Source organism: Ambystoma mexicanum, chromosome 1p, assembly GCF_040938575.1.
Source record: "Ambystoma mexicanum isolate Mex_15411 chromosome 1p, UKY_AmexF1_1, whole genome shotgun sequence".
Taxonomy (NCBI): Eukaryota; Metazoa; Chordata; class Amphibia; order Caudata; family Ambystomatidae; genus Ambystoma; species Ambystoma mexicanum.
In genome coordinates, this window is record NC_090921.1 from 1,071,924,861 (window position 1) to 1,071,945,928 (window position 21,068).

The following is a 21,068-nucleotide window of genomic DNA, read 5'->3' on the forward strand; positions in this document are numbered from 1 at the left end:
TTTTTGTCCTCATCACTGCCAACAAATTAAACCTTTTAGCAATCACAGAAACATGGCCCCTCCTTCTCTCTAGCCATTGCAGATGATTATTCTATCCTCAGTAAAGACAGACTAATAACCAAAGGAGGAGGAGTAGCCTTCATTGTTAAAACAACCCTTCCTGTTAGAGAAATGCCAAACCAATCCATCAGCTCAGGGAGAATACTTTCAATTAAAATAGCCTTGTCTGCCACAGCCACCCTCACAATTCACTTAACTCACATGCCCCCAGACCCTCTGCTTTCCTTCGAGGAAGACATTGCCCATCTCTTCTCCACCAACACCAAGCCCACCTCCAAAATCATCTTCTTGGGACATATCAACGTAGGTTTCAATGATACATCTGAGTCCCATGCTCGTGCACCAGCCAACGCCATTGAATCCCTAGGCTTCACACACCTGACTTCAAGCCTCACCCATAACAAAGGCCGCACTTTAGATTGGATAGCAAATCTGAACTGTAACACCACCATTCTAGCCAACGCTCCTTGCCCCTGGTAAGACCATAATGTCATCACCTTCAACATTACTGAGAGACCTCGCTCAGAGGTCTCAATTCAACCAGCTCTGGCCTCCTTCTCAAGAAACTCACGGAACATATCTGCATGCCAACATACTCCCCATACTTCTCCTGCTAACAGCGCACACACTCACAAACACAGACCCCACCACCATGGTAAAACCTCTGCAAAGCCATCAACAAAGTAGCACAGCTGAGCTTATGCAAGCGCAAACCAAGTGCCCACCTTAACTTTTGGTATACCCCCAACGTCAAAACCCTACACTCCTGTAAAAGAGCAGCAGAGAATACCTGGATAAGAACACCGTCCAACGAGAATAAATAGCACTTCACAGCCCTCTCCAAAAAATACAAAATAGCCATTCTGCAAACCAAAAGCACCACTTAGAACAGGAGAATAGAAGAAGTCAGCTCTTGCACAAGAGAGCTCTTTGCTATCTTACGCAAGCTCGAAATACAAGCTTCCCCTCCGGATAATGGCACCAAAGATCTCAGCTGGTGTAAGAACATCCAAAATGTACTCCTTGACAAAATCGCCCAACCCCAAACCAAAATTATTGTTAAAAAGAAAAAACTCCCACTACCGAAACCACCAAGATCATCAAAGGGCTGAAACCATCAAAATGCCAAGGAGACATCTGCCCGGCCACCCTCATAAAGGATTGGACAGAAGAGCTTGCCCTCTTCATTATGACACCAATCAACATCTCCTTCTCCTCTGGCAAAGTCCCATAAAAGAAGCCTGGGTACTCCCCGTCCTCAAGAAGCCCACACTGGATGCCAACATACCCACCTTCCGTCCCATCATGATTGTACCCTTCCTCCTCAAAATACTCAACAGAGCAGCTTATCTGCAAATTCAAAACCATCTCGAAACCCACAAACTCCTCACCATTCGCCAGTTGGGGTTCCGCCCCGATCACGAAACAGAATCTATCCTCCTGGATTAAAAAATCCAAATGGATGAAATCAAATACAATGGCAACTTGGCCATCCTCCTCCTCCTCAACCTCTCAGCAGCCTTTGATTTGGTCGATCATAAGATTCTTTGCCAACACCTCTCCTCAGCTGCCCACTTCTTGGCCAAAGCCATTGCCTGGATTGAAGTCTTCTTCTCCAACTGCACCATGAGAGTGGTTTCCACCTAATCAGCAGCCCCACCTTCACCAGTCACCTGCGGAGTGCCCCAGGGCTCATGTGCCTCACCAACCTTGTATAACATTTTCACCAAACCCCTCTTTGACCTCCTTGATGCCCTGGGCGTCACGTATACTAACTATGCTGACGACACCCAAATCTTCCTACCTATATCCGGAAACTAAAAAACTGACTCCAATGAACTCAGAAAACTACACCAAACCATCCACGCTTGGATGGCACAACACGGCCTATGCCTTAATGACAAATAAAATCGAACTACTCCTCATTGGCACACAATCTTGGCTAAATACACTCAACAACTCCTACAAAACCTTTGACATCGACGGAAACTCCATTATTGTCGCAAAAGAGGTAAAGACCTTTGGGATTTTATTTAGACTCCACTCTCGAACAATCTCGAACCAGACAGGTAAACTCTATCGCTTCAGCAGCAGCATACATTGCAAAACTAATCAATGCTTGCAGACCTTTCCTGTCTGCCGACAGCTGCATTATTTTCGCTAGAGCCTACCCGCTGTATTACTTTTGCTAGAGCCTGCATACTATCCAGGATTGATTACTGCAACTCCCTCTTTGCAGGCACCAATACTCGCAATATAAAAAAAAAACTGCAGATCATCCAAAACAACGCCTTAAGAGCAGCTCTAAACATCTCCAAAAAAGACCACATCTCGTCAGCAAGACATAACACAGACTGGCTCCCCGTCCGAGAATGTATCACGTTCAAAACAACAGCATTGACCTACAAATGTGTCTCTAACACCACACCTACCTACTTGTCCAGGAACATTTTTAAGGCCCAATCAGCCAGACCTCCCCAAAACAGCGATTCTCACTAACTGGTCATCCCCAGATATAGGCGTCAGAAAGCAGGGGGAAGCAGATTCCCGGTGATTGCTCCCAAACCTTGGAATGCTCTGCCTCTAGCCTTGCGATCTGACAACTCCTTCTGGTCTTTTCACAAAGGCCTCGAAACCTGGGTTTTCTCACAGGACCTTCAAATTTAACTTAATTCATCACATAATTTCTAAATTTAGCACCGCCGTCTCAACACAGATCCGGAGCATATATATCCCTGTATGCACCATTTATTTTACTATCTCCTGAAACCCCCAATTGTAATGAATGCATCTAATGTAACCAATGTACCCAATGCACCTCCTTGCCTGTAACCAAGTCTCCATGTAACCAGCGCCCAGATGCCCCGGGGTCGGTGCGCTTAACAAATGTCTAAATAAATAAATGGAGGGGATTGCGACAAGCTGTGCTTTGCATAGAAGGCAATTTAAACGAAAACGTTTCTCGAGTTCTAATGTGAACTTTTATTCAAAGCTGGGTTTTTGATGTTTACTTACTGACCTATCCCGACAGCATGTGTTTCAGATAAGTCACAGCTTCATTGAGGCAGCAAGAAGTCACATGGGCTCAAAGCAGCACGAGAATGCCAGAAGAAGCACGCGCAGCTAGGACTGCTGATGGCGAGTGGCATGGCCTTCCCATAGTGAAGCCAAAAATGAAGATGATGTTCTGCTGTAGTGTGCAGCACGTGTGCTTTTTCTGCCTCTCAAGTTTTGGCATTATGCTTTGCCTCCTGATAGGAGGACCTGCGTAGTGGGTTGGCCAGCAGAGGGCAGGGACTCTGAGTCTACTCGAATCTCATCCATCAATATTGTTTTTCCCCCGTCTGCCCCGGGAAGCACGTGGCCTTTCCAAATAAACCAGGGTTGTCCAACTCTAGGTCTCGAGGGCCGGATTCGTGTCAGGTTTGCAGGATTTCCCTCATTAATATTCATGAGATAAATTTGCATACAATGATTCTAGATGTACCCACATTTTTCCTCATGAATATTAGTGAGGGATATCCTGAAAACCTGTCAGGATCCTGGCCTTCGAGGCCCAGAGTTGGACTACCCTGAAATAAACTAAAGCACTAGTTTGGTCTGTATTTCCGACATGCCTCACCTTACCAGGCCACCATTAACAGCACACATCAATAAAGATAGTTTTTCAATTAGTGATTTGCCTGCTGCTGTGCTCATTGACTTGGGGCCCCAGGTAGCTGCAGCATAGTTATGAGTACCCCAGGTTCCCCCACCCCAAATTACAAAAAAAGTGCTGGTGCCCCCCAAAAATATGTTCTGGGGCTGGGCACTGGCAAACACATGCACAATATAAGCACTGATGGCAGGGAGCCATGTGCCTTAGACATCTGTTTCTTGCAAACCTATCCTGGATGCAGTAAATAAATGAAACTTTGCCCCGGTCCTTGCCAGATCAGAAACGCAATAGTCAGAAGGTATTTTTCTCTAGGAACTTGATTTTGAATCTCATAAAACGTTCTTCCCCATGGGGGTATCAACTCTGGACCACGCCTCCCTCCAAATTGAATGTAGAGAATTGTTTTCTCAATATCGAAACGTGAATTCTTTCACTCTCCCACCCTCCCACAAAACCCACTGAGAAAGTCCACTTTCTTCTCTGCAAGAAGACAATAAAAGCAATGCACCGAATGATCCCTCTCTGCACAGCTGGGGTGACTCATAACTCTTGCCAATACCATCACCACTCTTCGCTCCGAGTAGCACGAAATGACCAGCTCTCAAACCATCACATTCCACACAATCAAGGGCCCTTTTGCTCTACTCTTACCTTTTAGACCCACTTAAATCACTGACGACTTTACAACACTCTTCCACTGACCTGCTGTGCATATTTACACATATTAACCATCTAAGATTTAAGAGTTTATAAACAATACATGAGAGGAGTATGAAAGGTGAATGACGTCAGAAGAATGGCGTAACCCCCAACAGTAAAATGTGGGAAGCAAAAGATATAACATTTTTTCAGGGGGGTGGGATATGCATGAGGGCAGCGTCATTTGTTGTGCACATTGCAAGATTAAAGCATCGTTTCTTCATTTGTAAAGTGCAATAATGGAGAAGAAAAGTGCTGCAGAACTATGATTTGGTTTAAGATTCCATTACGGGCAGCCCACAAGAGAGAGGGAAAAATATCAAATAAATGTAATGTCCACTTGTGCGGAGTGACCATATTGGGAGCATGCTGCCTGCGCAGCCACACCCCTTAAATACAACCGTTAAAGAATCAAATGAAGCCTTGTGTAGGGTCTGGGGATCACTGCTGGACTATTGGTAGCCCTGCCCCGAATATTACAGTGAACGCGCTGTTGTCTACAACACTCCATTAACCGTAACACTCTATTAACCGGCACCTGCTATTGCCAGTATGATACCATTCCCAGGAATAAAATGCTGGATTACAGAGTTTTGATGACAGATAACTGAAATTCTGCATTGTGTTGAGTAACAGAGGAGAAGGCCAGGAAGCTCTGTTATCCATTATTTTCCTACTGTTTTCCTCTTCTCTCGCTTCTGAAATACAGACATTCTTTTATCCAGCATATTTGGTTATCCACCAACGCGGGTTCCTCTATTGGTGTCAGATAACATAGGTTTTACTGCATAATTTTAATATCCAGAACAATTGACAATTTCGTAAAGTCATACACCCAGAACATTGTGTGGCCCTTAGAATAAAATCTTTGATTCAGTTTTGAATTCTGGATTTTAGCCAACAATTCTTTATTCCATCCTTAAATTCACTTTTTGAATAAGACATTTGTAACACCGTTTTGTAATACTGCAATGCAGAGGTGGGTATCCAGAGTAAAACCTAGTGATTTTGCTGTTATGGCAAACTGGGAAGGGGCACCCAAGATCTTTGCATCCTGAAACTGCTTTATAAACGAGGGATCCGGCTTCATATGAGAAAATTAGAAAAAATCAGTTTTTGAAGTATTCAATTTTCAGAAATGCAAAGCCATCCATCCCTCAATTTTCTGCAAGCACTCGCCCAATCTCATTAAATCTCCACTGGTAGATAATTTCAAGTAGAGTTGAGTGTCATCTGGGTATTGGTCTCTGCAAAAATTATGCTTGGCTATGATGCCCCCCAGTGGCTGCATGTAAAGATTAAAAAGAATCGGTGATAAAATCGATCCCTGTGGTCCTCCAAAGGGGATAAGACCAGGGGTTCGCGATCGAGATTAATTATAATTATTTGATGTCAGTTTTTTAAAAAGGAATCAATCCAATTCCTTGCTGCCCCCTTGTACCCATTCTTTGTTTCAGCGTATCATGAAGAATCTCATGATTAATGGTATCAAATGCTGCCGTTAAATCTAATAAAAGCAACACGCAGGAACCCCCATCATCTAAAATCTGCAGTGTTGCGGTTTCTGTGCTGTACCCGTCTCGAAATCCTGACTGAGACGCAGTTCATACATCTTGAGTACTCATCTGTTCATTTAATTGTACAGAGACAGTATTTTCTAGAAATTGGAGAGATGAAACTGATCTGTAATTAGCCAAGGGATCAGCATCGAGATTTGCTTTTTTTAATAGAGGGCGTACATGCTCAATTTTCAAGGAATCTGTGAAGCAGCATCAAGTGGGATATCTGCATAGAAACGTGCACAAACTTTCACGGGACAGGGATCTTCAGTGAAATGAGTGGGTTTTAGTCTATCCGTTATTGCCCAAACATCATCAATGTGTTGTAGGCCGAGGGAGCTTCATTTTGTAGGCATGACCCTCAGATGGTGCAGAGGGCCCTCTGGGAAAAGAGGATGTGGCCAAGGAACAAAAATGAAAAAAAAAAACGTTATTGCCAAATGAAGCTCCAGACAGTCACATGTCCCTGTGGGACTTCCCCGTTGATCCCTGCTGCGAAATCCCTGGAATCGTAAAGCAAGTCACCGTTTTGCAGATGGCGTCCACATGTCTTTTCCTGCATTACCGTAAACCTGGCCTGACCATGCAGGCACGAGTAAGGGGCAAAACAGACAGGTGTAACTTCAGTGCATAATTGGCTCACAAGATTTCACCCGAAAGGATCTCGCGCAACACGGGATCCTGAATAGTTTTATCTTTCGTCCCCCATTATTTAGTGTTGGAAATGTAAAATAGGCATTCCAAAGATCAGGCCATTTCATGCGTGTCCCCTAGGGTACAGATCCGGTGCCCACGTGGCGAAAGGGGCTTGCTATGTTAGAAGCCCCTTATTAACATTCGCAGGGAGACTCAAGCTGCCAACACTATGTTCACAACCGGCTCCCCTACAGCAGGTCGTCTTTGTGAACCATGGGACTTTGTGCGCTGGACGGAGGGTTGCACTCTGTGGGCCCGATTCATGTATTTTTTTGCCCAGTGCAAAGTGGCTTTTCACTCGTGCAAAGTGACTTTGCACTGCCAACACACATGCTGATTCATGGAACAGTGCAAAGTGTCTTTTTGCCGTGCAAAGTCACTTTGCAAGGCAAACATACACTTTGCACTGCTCCGTGAATTATGGTGGAGCAGTGCAAAGTGTATTTTTACAGTGCAAAGTGACTTTGCACGGCAAAAAGACACTTTGCACTGTTCTATGAATCAGCATGTGTGTTGGCAGTGCAAAGTCACTTTTCATCAGTGAAAACCCCCTTTGCACCGGGCAAAGAATTCCATGAATAGGGCCTATATGCGCAAAGTACACATTCAGAGTTAATCTTGCCTCTATAAGGGACTGGTCCCTAAGCTGTTTAAAACAAATTGGGGGACATTTTTGTGTAAAGTGTTTTTTATGCACTGTGCGATTTCGGTGCATTTGTGTGACCTAGTAGGGGCATGTATTGGAATGAAGAAGTCCTCCGTCGGCATCCACTCTGTCAGAAAAATAGGACAGCATCTCTGCCGACATCTGATTTTGATGCATAAGGTGATGCTTTGGATTCCTATGGAATCCGCATGCTGTTTTCACCTGTTAAAAGCAGGCAGATTCCATAGGAATACACGTAAATGCTTTCCACAAGCAAGTACATGGCGTGTGATATTTTCAATTATTTACATGGCCTGGTGTAAACATGCATGGAAACAAGATGTATGTGCAAACATGTCAACAATCATTATTGCATGGAGAGGATTGCTTAAGTATAGGTTTTAATGCAAGCAATACTCTCCGTGCAATTTACGGGTCCATCAAAATGACCCACATTGTTCCCGATGGTTGATTCAAGATATGACCATTGCTTTAATATGTCAGAAAAGCCTACATCCAGGGGTGTCAGGGACACAAACATACTGAACATGTAGCAAAATTAAATTACTAGTATTTTCTGCACGGTGTCCTATTTTTTTTTATCTCAACTGTACACAAAGTGCAACATTTCTCAACTATATGTAATTATGTTATACCCCCATAGAAGTCCACATATATTATCCTTTATGTGATGTGGAATGTATAAGATGGCGTCTGTCTACGGGCAAGATAACCCACATGTGACCACAATGCTGAATGCTCCCTGGACCGCAACAGTTTCTGTTGCGCATTTTCTTTACGGCGTGGCTCATTTTCCTCAATTTGTAGTCCGGGAGCAGGGGTGGAACGCAGATTGCATTTCCGCCACCTCCCTTCCTCTCCGCCATACAAATGCCCAAGCATTTGCGCCGGCATGCATTTTCATGACGTTGCAAATGCTGGGGTTCACTATGGAGCCCCCCGGCTTTATGTGCCAGCATAAAACAGACATACGCCATAGGGTTCCATTGTACACACTGCCTGCCATGCTCGCATTGGCAGCCAGCATTTACTCATTTGTACGGCGGAGTGCAAATGTACAGGACAAAAAAAGGCCTTTTGGCGGTGGCGAGCTGCCTACGTGCAAGCCAAATTACGGCCAGGGTCAATATGAGCTCCTCCGAGTGAATCTTGCACCTGTTCCAGACGTGTCCGCAATTACCACCCAACTTGATGAGTAGGAAGCACAGCTGCTTGTGTCACTCTCATTATCACTTGTATGCAAGACGACCACTAGTGGTTGGATTAAAACTCTGAATATGAGCTTTCTTTTTTATATTAACATGTGACAATTGAGGGGCAGGTGTTCTGTATGATTTGATTGCTGGTCACAATTACCAGCCACATGTAGCGCCTGGAGAATAGGATGCAGAATTATTCTATTACACACATCAGCTACCATCGTGATAATACACCCCATCTTGAAAAGAATGATGTTTTTGCGTAATCCTAATTGTATATTGTTCATGCACGTGCACAGCCTGGCTCGCATCCGTTCCAGTTCAGCTCCATGTGTTGCCAAATTAACTGTTTAGTTTTGTGTAAAAAATTCATGAAAAAGAACAATTAATCTCATCCTTTTAGATGTGGGAAATGCCTGGTCTCCTGGCACAGCGAAGAGCTTGCGCGCGGCCAAGTGCCAACACTCGTGGTGCGGCAAGGCCATGCTTCCCAGGTAGGACCATGGCGGTGCCCTGGACAGGTGTCAAAAGTTGCAGATCAGCCAGTAGGTCTCACCTTTCCCAGTAGCTGCAGACATTGGGGTCGTTTGGGTTCAGGGAGGCGGCCGAGTGGAGCTGAATCGCCAGCAGAAGAACTCGGACGGCAACAAACAGCGGGGCTTCCTTCATTCTGCTGGAGAAAGTTGCATGGTCAGGAAGAGCGACACACATTTACAAAGAACACCTTCTGGCTTATGCCAAGTCTACCCGCTGCCAACAATCAAATGCCATAAAGACTGCATCTGTCCATGCTGTGTGGCTGGCCAATATGGAGGGGCTCCTCCAACCTCCCGCTGGTCTCCCCAACTTACTCAGGGGCTCTGGATAGGATAAGAACACATTTTAGGTCTGAATTTCCCAGAACAAGAACCACAGCAAAGCTACTCACCAAAACATGTTCAATTCAATCCTAATGTTTCGAACGCTCCTGGAGTGTGAATCAGAAGGAAGGACATCCCTTAGGGAGACAGTGGGAAAGTGTGCAAAGCTTTTGATCTGCAAACACACACCCATGAGTTTAAACCTCAGTGGAATCCATGGTGGCTCAAGTCTTACAACCCTACGGCCCATTCGTGGACAATCTTCTCCTGCCCGCCATTGCATTTCTGTGTCATGCACTTTTATGTTTATGAGAAATCAGAATGCATTTAATTTTTGGGAATATCATGTCCCCCTGACCAGACAGTGGGTGTCATAATGACCGTGGCGGTAGCCGTGCTGGTAAAAACGGCACAGCTGCCGGCGGAGTCATTTTTTCCAGCACTCGGCAATGGGGACTTACCGGGGCATTACAGCCGGCGGTCCGGGTAAATCCCCATTCCCGGGTGCCAAAAAAATGACTCCCCATTCGAGTCCCATTGGACTTCGTGCTTCCGTCAAAGTCTGTGGGCGGTTGCCATTCCGCCCGCCAGGTCAGATCTGGCGGGTGGAAAGGCACCCCCCTCCGCAGAACTCGGAGTATGCCGGTCCGGTAACAGCGTTGCCAGTAGCTTACCGGCACCGTTGTTACCAGACCGGAAACACTCGTAATGAGGCCCAGTATTTCCTTTTCCTTGTTCTGTTCTTTTATTTGTCATTTGTAGAGCACTTGTCTGCCTTTGGTTTGTATACCAGCATGCATGGTCACCGGAGGACTCCAGTCCGACACTGCATAATTACTGGAATTGAGTCCGGCAGCTTTGAAAAGAGGCATTAACATAACATAGCTTTCAGAATGGCACAGTTTATCAGCAGACATGGTAGACTACCACTTGCTGTCGCCTGTCGGATTGGGAATGCTGAAGAGGCGATCTGCTTAGCTGTGTTGTGGCTTGTGGTTGGCTACATCAGTTGCTGCTGCACGTTGTGTGTTGGCCCATTGTTTGTGGTGTAACGTTGAGTGGTGTTGTGGTTGAGAGTGTGTGTTATTCGCAAGCGAGGCCCGCCAAGTTGACTGCGGGCCCAGAATGTGTGCCCCCCCCTGTAGTTTAACCTAACACCGCATGGTACAGTCTGGACAGTAATTCTGGGTGGGTGGGATTCCCCTCTGACCTCATAAGCAGGATAACTTCCTGCTGGACCCATTTTCGACTCAACAATTACGTTTCAGCTGGCCGCTATAGAGGGTCAACAGTCTAGATCCTACCTGTGGGTGGGTGGTGGCCATATGCTACTGGCCCTTCTCCATAGAGTGGTCCTCCAGGGCTTCCTCACTGGGCATGCGCAGTGTGCCCTGTTACTCCCCACACTCTGCGTGTTGTCAAGGAGTCCCAAGGGTTTTCCATAATTGTATAGTTGGTCTAGGTAGAGTCAGGAGATGTATCCTTATTCTTACCAAAGGACTGTAATAACATTGTGATTGAAAGGTTTACCACATGTATATATAAAAATGCATAACTACAATTATTAAAATAAGTGTGACCCGGCCTAGGAAGCAGACACTATAATCGCTTACATGAAAAAAGGCACTCCTCCTGTAGATGCAAAGCTGAGATGGGGCACAACGTGCTGCTTCACTATAATTCTGAGGCAGAGGCTACAAAAAACATAACATAGCTTTGCGTCATAGAAAACGCATACCTATACCATTGCTTTATTTAAATGATAATTGTTTATGAGTGGAAAAATAAAGAAGATGTGTTAGAACCAGTCGCCGTACATGACAAACATTGTGATGGCAAAAAAGGGAATTTACAAAGACGAACCCAACTGGTTTAACCGATGCATGAACATGTGGTCTACTAGCATACAAGGTAGTAAGCCTGCCTCTCCTCTGAAAGAGTGGACACTTGATGTGCTGTCTGTACTGCAAAGTATTTTGTGTGTGGCAATTGCCAGCCACTTGTTTGTGGATTTAGCACTTGTGAGGAATTCGACCATCCGCGTGGTGGCTGTGCGCCCGCCTGTGCTTTTTGAAATTTTTAATTAAATGGAATGATGGTAGACCAACCTCAGGAAAATGTGTGAGGCTAATCCGCACACATTTTCCTATGCTCACACCATGACAGGTGCATAGACCTGTGTACTCTGGGTGGACACAGCCTAGAGGCACAGTCCGGCCTGTCATATGTTGTTGGACTGTGACAGCCAGGAGAACATTATGCCATCTCCAGTAAGGGGGAAGACCAAGCTCCCCCCTACCATGGGCAGCCTGATTAACTAAATAAAGGCTTCATGCATCCCCCCTGCTCTTTTGTTCGGCCCTGCAGCTGGTGACAGTGATAAACATACAAAGTAGATGGTACTTCAAACAGGTCTGGCTGCAGAGGCTTCCAAAGGAGACAGGAAACCCAACAACCTTTCATATGTAACTGTTAACCTGAAGCTAGCTCCTGCCCTCAGTATCAATGACAGTGAGCAGTCATGCCTGTGTTTACAGTAGGCCACCCCAGTAGGGGCACCCCATTCATAAGAGATGAGAATGTGGTTTGCAGGAGCCAAAGACTCTGGTCTCGCTGCAGCTTCAAGGGAGGCCTTCTGCTTTAATCAGGAACCACAGAGAGATTCATTAACCAGAGAAACTCTTTGATCACCAATAGACAGGAAGATGGTTGGGACTTAGTATCACAAGTGTTCACCCCTTTACCTACCCTGTTGCAAAGCACTCCGGTGATGACCTCATGCTCGCAGCAGATTGTTGGTAAGGACCCGGGATTGGTTCATTAAGGTAGGCTTAGCCTACACCAATCACTGTGACCCGCTTAGCTTTAACAGAGGGCTGAGCCCCTCTTTTGGAAGATCATCTGATGACTTCTGCAGAAGAAACAAAGAAGAACTCAACCTTGTATCCCTGGCTGTAGGTACAGTCTGCCTCACGTATTCCACCAGTGAAGGAAGGGCAGGATTTCCAAAGAGGGACTCAAGATCCTTCCCCTAAATATCTCCCAGGGAGCAGAGGGAGATCCAGAACTCAGTGGACCCTCCAGCTGCTCTGGAACCGGTACTCAGCCAGCACACAGTGTGCCTTGCTAAGCTCTGCAGCAAGCTTCCTGGATATGGAGTGCCAGAAGGTCTCTGAACCTACAACCAAGGACAAGGTAGCTGCCTGCAACACACTCAACAGCTGTGGGTCATCCCCTTTAAAGGACGACACAAGCCCATTGAAGAAGCTAGGAGAAGTCTCTCGACGAGCATCTACCACCATCCGCCTTAAAGGACATTTTCGAGCCAGTCGAGTTCCTCGATCCTCGAGCAACTGACTGCAATGCTGACCATTGCCAAACCGCAGTCGCTTCAAGACATCTGTGATGTCTCGACCAGTAGTTCAGAGCCGCTGATCAGCACAGAGATGATTCCAGACCCCGAGCAGAGGTGTAGGCCAGCCTGCAGCCATTTGTCCAGCTTTGCTCGCTGAACGGTCTTGCCGCCTGATACCGACAGCCGACTCCTGCCTTGAACTCTGTCACAGAAGCCTGCAAAGCACCCTGAAGCCGACTCGACACTGTCAAGCACCATGAACACCTACAGCACAAGGTACATTGTGGTTCTTTCCCCTTAATCCTTCCCAGAAGCCCCCTAAAGGCATATTGACACCCATTGCTCCCTTTGTGTTGAAGCCAAGTAACATTTAACTGTTGTGATTATTGACTAAACCAACTACTCTCATGTTCATATCCGGAGTGTATCCCTTTTCCTTCTTTGAAACTGTCTGTCCTCAGCATTCCTTTACAGGGTGGGTTGTATTTTGTAGTGTTGCTAGAACTGTCTGGGGGTGATATAAATAAAGTAGATATGTTTGATGCAACCTTGACTGGAAAGTCCCTTTTGTCATTGGGTAATAATTGTATTTTTCCTATGTTGCAACTAACCAACGATCCACGACCTTACGGAGATAAGCCTGCCCTTCCGTCCACGTTACAAAAATTGGACATGAAGGTTTATAATTTGCTTTTTATTACAATCTGTTCAGATTCCTTCTGGTGTATTAGAGATATTGGTGCTGATCAATGGTTTAAAAACTGATACCACTGGTACCCTGGAAGTTGATTCGTCAAAAAGTCTGATGCAAAATGAGAAGCGTGTGCCATGGCAAGAAGTCCAGGCATCCACGAGAGGTGCAGAGGTAACCAAAGAGAGGGGATGTAGGCCAAATGACCACAATACCAAGACTCTGACGCCGAAGAAGCTGAAAACAATTGTTACAGACCTCGTAGTCATGCGCATCTTGCCAACAGTGAAGATTGCCTACAATATAGACTGCATATTTTGTAGAAAACCAAGAGATTTTAAGAAAGATTGTCATGTGTGAAAAAGCAAGATTTTGCGCTGATAGACAGCAATGAAAAATTGGTTGACCTGTAGGATATCTAGGACATAACAAGTCAGTTGTTACTACACATACCTCCCCAGCCAGGCTTCAAGAAGTGAAAGAAGCCATTCTGCAATGTCACACTAGATGGAATCACAACACAACATAAAGTAAACTCTTGAGTGCACAGTGCACATTTCTTCAACACACGTGGAGTATCTGGGCTACATGGTGTCTGATAAAGTGATAAAGGTATCCAGCTGAAGTAGAGATTTATTGATGCCATATTAGAATTCCTTGGCCATGCCGACAGTTATCCTCTTCCATAGGACTGGCAGTTGTACTACACCAGGATCCATGATATCTCACATTTTTTTTTGCTGCCAAATTTTGGGGCGCAATTTTAACACAAAAGGGGGGGGTCACCTCCTTTTAACCTTACAACCACCCCTCTAAATACGAAACCCAAATTTACCATATGTAGTTTTGTGGTAGAAAAGTGGTAACAAAGTTACTATATCCTACACCAACTTCAGCCTGCAGACTCAGATCAGACAGGGTGTATGCCAGCACTCCTAGAGAAGGCAGACACATTTCTTTGGAAATACACACGAGTAGGATTTTCAAGACCACATCGGACAGTGCTTAAGGGCTATGTGCCCCACTCTGACAGGGACGGTTGGTGAAGCAAGCAAGCAGACTGCCTCTTACGTCTGCTTGCTTCACAACAACCAGAAAAAACGAGACAAATACCAGCGTGTAGGTGCTAGTGTGATGGATGCTTCCTATAGCACAAACTGCGAAACCAGCGAGACCAAGCTGATTAACAGCACGGTAGACAACCAGAGTCAGCGTACCATCAAACAATACTCAACCCAATGCTGATCATCCAGAGAGTGCACGAACCCAGCCCTGCAACCATCCTGAAAGGTAGTGCCAGCTATAACAATAGAGTACATATGTGTGATACCGACTAGTCTTCATGACGCCTGTCATAGGCATATCGTGAAATGGCTCAGCAAAGGGGTGGCTTCCACCTGACCATTAGAGTACATGCCGCCTGTGAAGAAATAGGGGCTGGTTATCATGGGCTACCATTTCAAATGAGTGGAGATTATCTTCATGGGGTAAATAATCACCACCTCTAGCATCATTCTGTTACAGGAGTTATTTTATCGAAATGGATGCACCAGTGATTGCGTCGGCCAAGAGAGTCCAATACACTTTCGCAAAATGGCCTTTAGTCTCGATAGATCCAACAGATCACACCTCAAGGGCTCTCTCTGCCCAGAGGTAAATGGGCGGATAGTCTCCAACTGGCTATGATTAGCTGTAGAGACTACACATGGCTCTGAAAGAGGCCATTGTATCCCCTCGGACAGCCAATTATTCCATAACGAGTCTAAGCCCTATCTAGACAAGGAGCTGTTGTCCAGCAACTATCAGACCTAGCCTGTGATTGGCTGTCAAGACACGATAGACCATGCAACACTCCAAAGACGAAATACATGAAAGGGTCATTGAGACTCAGTCTACAGCCATAGGCATGACACAAAGCCTCATCCCATTCAGAAACGGCATCAAAATAATGGAAATAGCATCCTGGTAAAGTAACGCCATCAGAGTGGCAGATGCCACCTCCCATGACGTTTAAGCTCTGGAAACATTGAACTTCTGGGGGAAGGTGAGAAAAGGAAGAATGCCTCTGAGGAGGTGGTGCTGGAAGTGGGACTTCTTAGTAAGGGCCATGATATGAGGGGTGAAGGAGAGAGTTTTATCGAAGATGACCCCAAGGTTTTTTGCCTCACAGGATGGAGGTGCAGGGGTGCCCAAAGGGGATGGCCAGAGGGTAGGAGAAAAAGAGGGTACAGGTGTCCCAATGAGTAGGATCTCGCTCTTACTTGCATTGAGACAGAGATCATTTGCTGCACACCATGCCTGAATGGCAGACAGTCAGGGATGAGAGAGGATGAAGAGGGGGAAGTAGAGGGAAGTTTGAAGGAAAGCTGTGTGTCATCGGCATAACACTGTAAATGAGGAGAGAAGAAGGAGATCAGGTGGGCAGTGGGGCGAGGTAGATATTGAAGAGCCATGGCGATAGGATAGAACCCATGGGGGATGCCACAGCTAGAGAGTGTGGTGGTGGAGGAGAATTGGCCCAGTTGCAGATGGGAAGGGCAGTTAGTGAGGAAAGTGGTCAGCCAATCCAGTGCCCAGTCAGTGATGCCGAGGGTGTCACAGAGTTGTTTTATGAGGATGGAATGGTTGACTGTGTCAAAGGCAGAGGAGAGATCGAGGAGAATGAGTACAGCAGGAGAGTTGGAGTTGAGATTTGTGAGCATGTTTTCACAAGTGTTCAGGAGAGCAGTTTCCGTGCCTCTGGATGCCCTGAATCCAGATTGGTGGTCATGAAGGCAACCAACAAGGTTAGTTTGAAGGCTCAGTTGTACAGGACCAATTTTTCCAGGAGTGTACCCATGAAGGGGTAGTAGAGATATGGCAATAGTTAGCCTGGCAGGAGGAGCCAGTAGATGGCTTTTTTAAGAGAAGGTGCACAAGGGAGTGCTTGAGGGAAAGAGGGAAAAAGCCATTGGCGAAGGAGTGGTTACAGAAGTCAGCAAGAACTGGGGTGAGAGAGGAGATGTTTTCCTTAAAGGTTCTGGAAGAGCAAGGGAGCACCTGTTTGGAGGAGGCCTTCATAGAGCGGACCACTTTAGAGACCTCATCCGGTGCTATGGGTATGAAAGAGGAGAGTGGGGGGCTGAGAGGAGGGGGGCCAAGGGAGGTAGGGGAGAAGGTGTGTGAGGGGAGATGGGGATAAAGGAGAGTGAGGCAGGATATCCTGAGTCTTGGATGTGAAGTGGGAAGCGAAGGCAGTGCAGAGAGCATGGGAAGGAAGGAGAGAGGTGGAGACTGCAAGTGGAGTGGCAAGTTCCTTGCAGATTTTGAAAAGTTCAGCCATGTTGATAGTGGCTCCAGAGATGCAGGCTTGGATGTGGGCCCACTTTTTGGAGTGGATAGAGGATCGATATTGCCTTTGGAGCAGGCGACAGGCCAGTTTGTCATGGGATAAGCCCATGGTCTGCAACTTCTGTTCAGCAACTCTGCACTTGCTTTTCAGAGATGCTAGATCGGAGTCGTACCAGCTGTTGTTCTTGGTGGAAGGTTTTAGGTGGATCCTCATGGCAGGGGCAAGGATGTCAAGGGTGTTAGAGATGGCAAGGTGCAAGTTAGCAAGCGGAGAGTCAGGGGCGGGGGTGGGAGGGGTGATGAAGGTGGAGGGAAAAGCAACAACTGACATTCGCTTCATTGGCTGAATGATGGCGAAGGAGGCTGGCAGTGCAGGGGGTGGCGCAGATAAAGGGCCAAGGGACCCCAGGTGGGTGGAGAGGAGAGAGTGGTCAGACCAGGAGAGGGGTGTGGTGACCGGATTAGAGATAAGGATGTCACCAGAGATAAGGGCATCAAGGGTGTGGTCCGTAGAGTGAGTCAGGCCAGAAGGAAGAACGGTGAGAGAGAGGGAGTCACAGAGGACCCGCAATGGAGAGGTGGATGATTCAAGAGAGTCAAGGTGGATGTTGAAGTCACCAACGAGGAGGAGTTTGGAGGAAGAGGTAGAGAGGCAGGAAGTGAGGTTGGCCTATTCAGAGAAGAATAGGGAGATAGGGCCATGGGGTCCTTAAATAGTGGCGAGGGTGAAAGAGAGAGTATGCGAGACCTAAGCCTCTATACAAGACATTCAAAGGAGGAGTAGGATTAAGTAGGAATGATGGAAGCAGGAACCCACTCAGGGAAGATCAGGGCCCTCCACCTCCAGGCCTGTTAGGTCTGTGTTTGGGAAGGATGTTGTAGCCCTCAGGAAGGAGAGTGTCAAGAGCAGTAACAGAGTGACGTCTCAGTAAGGGCGAGGATGTCCAGGTCAAGGTCTTCGAGATGGAGACTGATGTCAGAGGAGTGTTTAACAGCAGAGCGATCATTCAGAGTAGCTACGTGAAGCTGGTTACCACCTTTGAAGGTTTTCTGAGGGTGTGCACAGGGGCATGGTACTCCCATTGGTAGTGGTGGAGAAGTGAGGGGAGAGGAAGAAGAGGTGGCAGGAGAAGGAAGGACATTTATGAGGAAAGGCAAGTGCTGGTCGAGAAGCAGAAGAGTAGATTGAGAGTCTTGGGCCATGATAGTGACATTGTGATAGACATTAATGATACATCTAGAGGATGAGAATTATGCAAGGAGTACTTCCCCCGTAGTGCCACCATTAATGGGTGAGGAGGCCCCAAATGAATGGAACTGAAGGGCCAGGTGAAAAAGGACCTACCTGTCATTATCAAAGGAAAAGCAGCATTTTAATTCACAAAGGAAGATGAAATTCAAAGGTACCTTTCACATGAAAAAAAAGATTTGCAAATACCGACCAAAAAGCGGCTTTGCATGTGTGTTTGCAAGTTAAAGCAAGACATGAGAAAAATGTTTCCCTGCCAACATAAAGATGTCAGGGAAAAGACATGGTGTTATATTGTTTACATGTTTGTGTAATTTTTTGGGATATTTTCCAGGTGATTTTAGTGATATAAAATTCATCCACCTACGACTCGAGGGACTGTAACGGCCTTCTAAAATGCGTTTCTGGCTGATCTAAAGTTTTTCCAAATTTGAGATTTGGTGAACGGGTGGAGAGGGAAATGAGAAATATGGCTAATAAATTGCAAGTTCCTAATGTATATGCTTTTTGTAAAAACAGCAGAAAATTGCCACACGGCCGTGGAAATCAGTGGGGACCTAGCTGTTGTTTTATTAAAATGCCCCCTTTTCGCTGAATCGCAAAATATTTACCAAAAAACTATGTGATTTGCCATAATACATATAACTATTTTATGCCAAAAATTTGATATGAGAACAAATGGCGAATACAAATGGGAATTGCCATATGTCTGCTCCAGACTCCTAAACCAATCCTTAGAGATGGGCTGGAGTAGGGAGTAGAGAGAAGGATAACTGTCCAATCCTATTTTTGAAAACTCTTGCAGGGTACTCCCCCAAGATTGTAAACTTGAAGATGTCATCGCTTCTATATAAAGTGGAATGCACTATGAGGAAGGGACAGAACTGCTGAAATGTACCATCTCGGAGAGCTGCTGAAATGTACCATATGACAGCTGCAAGGAAACACCAAAGGAGATTGCATCTGAGTGGAGCTATCCATTACAGAGAAGGTTAAAAAGCTGACTGGGGCCTATGATATGATATGATATGATATGGCATTTATAACACACCTGTACACAAGTGTTTCTAGGCACAAGAAGACAAGGGGGGGAACCAAAGGGAGGATAAATCAACGATCTTGCTAGGCCTTGTGTCTTCAGATCCCGCAAGTGTGGGGGAAGGCGGGGAGGTGCCTGGGGGGAGTGGAAGGGAAAAGTGCAGGTAACTCAATAAGAGCAGCCAGCGGGTGGCTCATTAGTGCAGAGAGAAGGGACTGTAGAGTTGCAGGTACAGACCCTTAAGTGCTGGGGGAGCAAGGAGGCAGTGCAAGGCAGATTGCACATGCAGGAGCCTGGGACCGAGTTCAGATGGTATTCAGGTGACCAGTGCGTGGAGCAGTCAGGGACATCAGCAGGGGAGAGGAAGAGAGAAAGTGTAAGCGAAAAGGAAGCTCTTGAGTTGCTTCCGGAACCGGAGGTGGCTCTGCTCAAGTTTCAAACAGGCAGGGAGGCTGTTCCAGACAGAGGCCCAAGCCAAGCAGAGAGATCTGCCCCGAACTCTCTGCTTGGAGAAGCGTCTGACCCTCGGAGAGTTGGAGGTGGATGAGCGGAGAGCTCGAGAAAGAAGATGTTTTGGAAGAGAACGTTGGATCTAGAGCGGTCTCAGGTCCCAGAAAGCCTTTTGGACGATGCAGAGGGTCTTGAACTTGATCCTTGAAGCCACGGGGTGCCTGTGAAGCGATTCCAGAGCTGGCGAGATATGACCCCTGGGGTTGAGGCCAAGGACAAGACTTGCAGTCCTGTTCTGGATAAGTTTTAAAGGTCAAAGAGTAGAGGCAGGAAGATTTCGAACGAGGCTTTTGCAGTAGTCAGCAGAGAGCTCGAGAAAGAAGATATTTTGGAAGGAGTTATGGTGGAGAGCTGGGGTCCATCCTTGAAAGTGGTGTGACCAGACCCCTGCCCTATCCTGGAAGAGGGACCTGAAATGCAGCTGGCTTTCCTGAACTTTAAACATAGGCTTTCTATGTAAGTAGAACTGAGCCCTGGGAAACCAAAAGGAAACCAAATGGTGGCGGAGTCTGCTTGCCTTAAATCTTTTCCATTTGTAGTGGGGTGGAGGGGTGGGCAACACTGTGTAGATGCTTAGCCTAATTAATTAAAACTATATACACTTAATTAATTCCCCTTGGCAGAACACCACAGGACAATTTTTGTTAATATTCAAAATTAACAAATCTCATTTCCGGTGTGTGCTGAAAACTATAGACTAATTTAATTGGGTAATCCTATTTGTCCTGTTGACTCCGACTTCTTTTGGAAGAGGGGTGTCTTTGTCCCCAAACTAAAAAAATCCATAAACTCTTCAGCTTCCCCAACACAGGCCTTTAGGTGGAGGGGGGGCTGAAATTCAAAAATCTCAAATAATCTCAATGTATTCTGTCCAGCTTACCCAACACAGGCCTTAAAGTGGAGGGTGCTCTGAAATCCAAAATTCTCAAATCATCCCAATTTTTATTTTCCAATTTCCCCAACACAGACATTTCAGTGAGGGAGGTCTGAAAACAAACCACTAAATCATCCTTTGTTTAAACCAAACGTGTGGGTGGAATCATAATTGCCATAGGCATTTGTATCAATCACTAAACACCACTGCTAGCCTTTAAAGTGTGCAGTAAAATCGAAATTGTACAGCACTACAGATGTAGAATGCTTGTGTTCATTGACCAGTTTGATTATTTCTTGAAGTGAAATCTGTATAAAATAAAGTATTGTGAATTGTATTTTTTCTCAGTAACGTGCATGATTTGGTTGTGTAACAAGAAGCTTAATTGTGAGCCACGAAAAAGGTGGCGTGTGTAGGTTATTGTGATTTCTATTACTTCTAATTTAAATAAATCCAAATGTATTTCCTATACCCAGCCAGGTTCTTGGCTCACCGTGGGCACAGTGGGGGAATTTGTGTGACACTATATGAGTCTTTAGTAAGGCCAACTCTAAAATAAGTATGCAAGTATATAAGCTCCTTGATTGGGGATGGGAAGGAACTCCCCTCTTTAAGGGTGGTC

General features: G+C 46.0%; 1 protein-coding gene across 2 annotated transcripts in view; it reads right to left on the bottom strand.

The window, feature by feature from the left end:
• Positions 1–21,068, bottom strand: part of PEAR1 (platelet endothelial aggregation receptor 1) — a 390,559-nt gene that overhangs the window by 201,951 nt on the left and 167,540 nt on the right. The window contains exon 2 of one of the 2 annotated variants that reach the window (XM_069604561.1): positions 9,095–9,208. In XM_069604561.1, the coding sequence (XP_069460662.1) occupies positions 9,095–9,207 (113 nt within the window). In that variant the 5' untranslated portion in view covers position 9,208. Of the gene's footprint in view, positions 1–9,094; positions 9,212–21,068 lie in introns of both variants that reach the window. The other variant, XM_069604559.1, reaches the window with a different exon arrangement.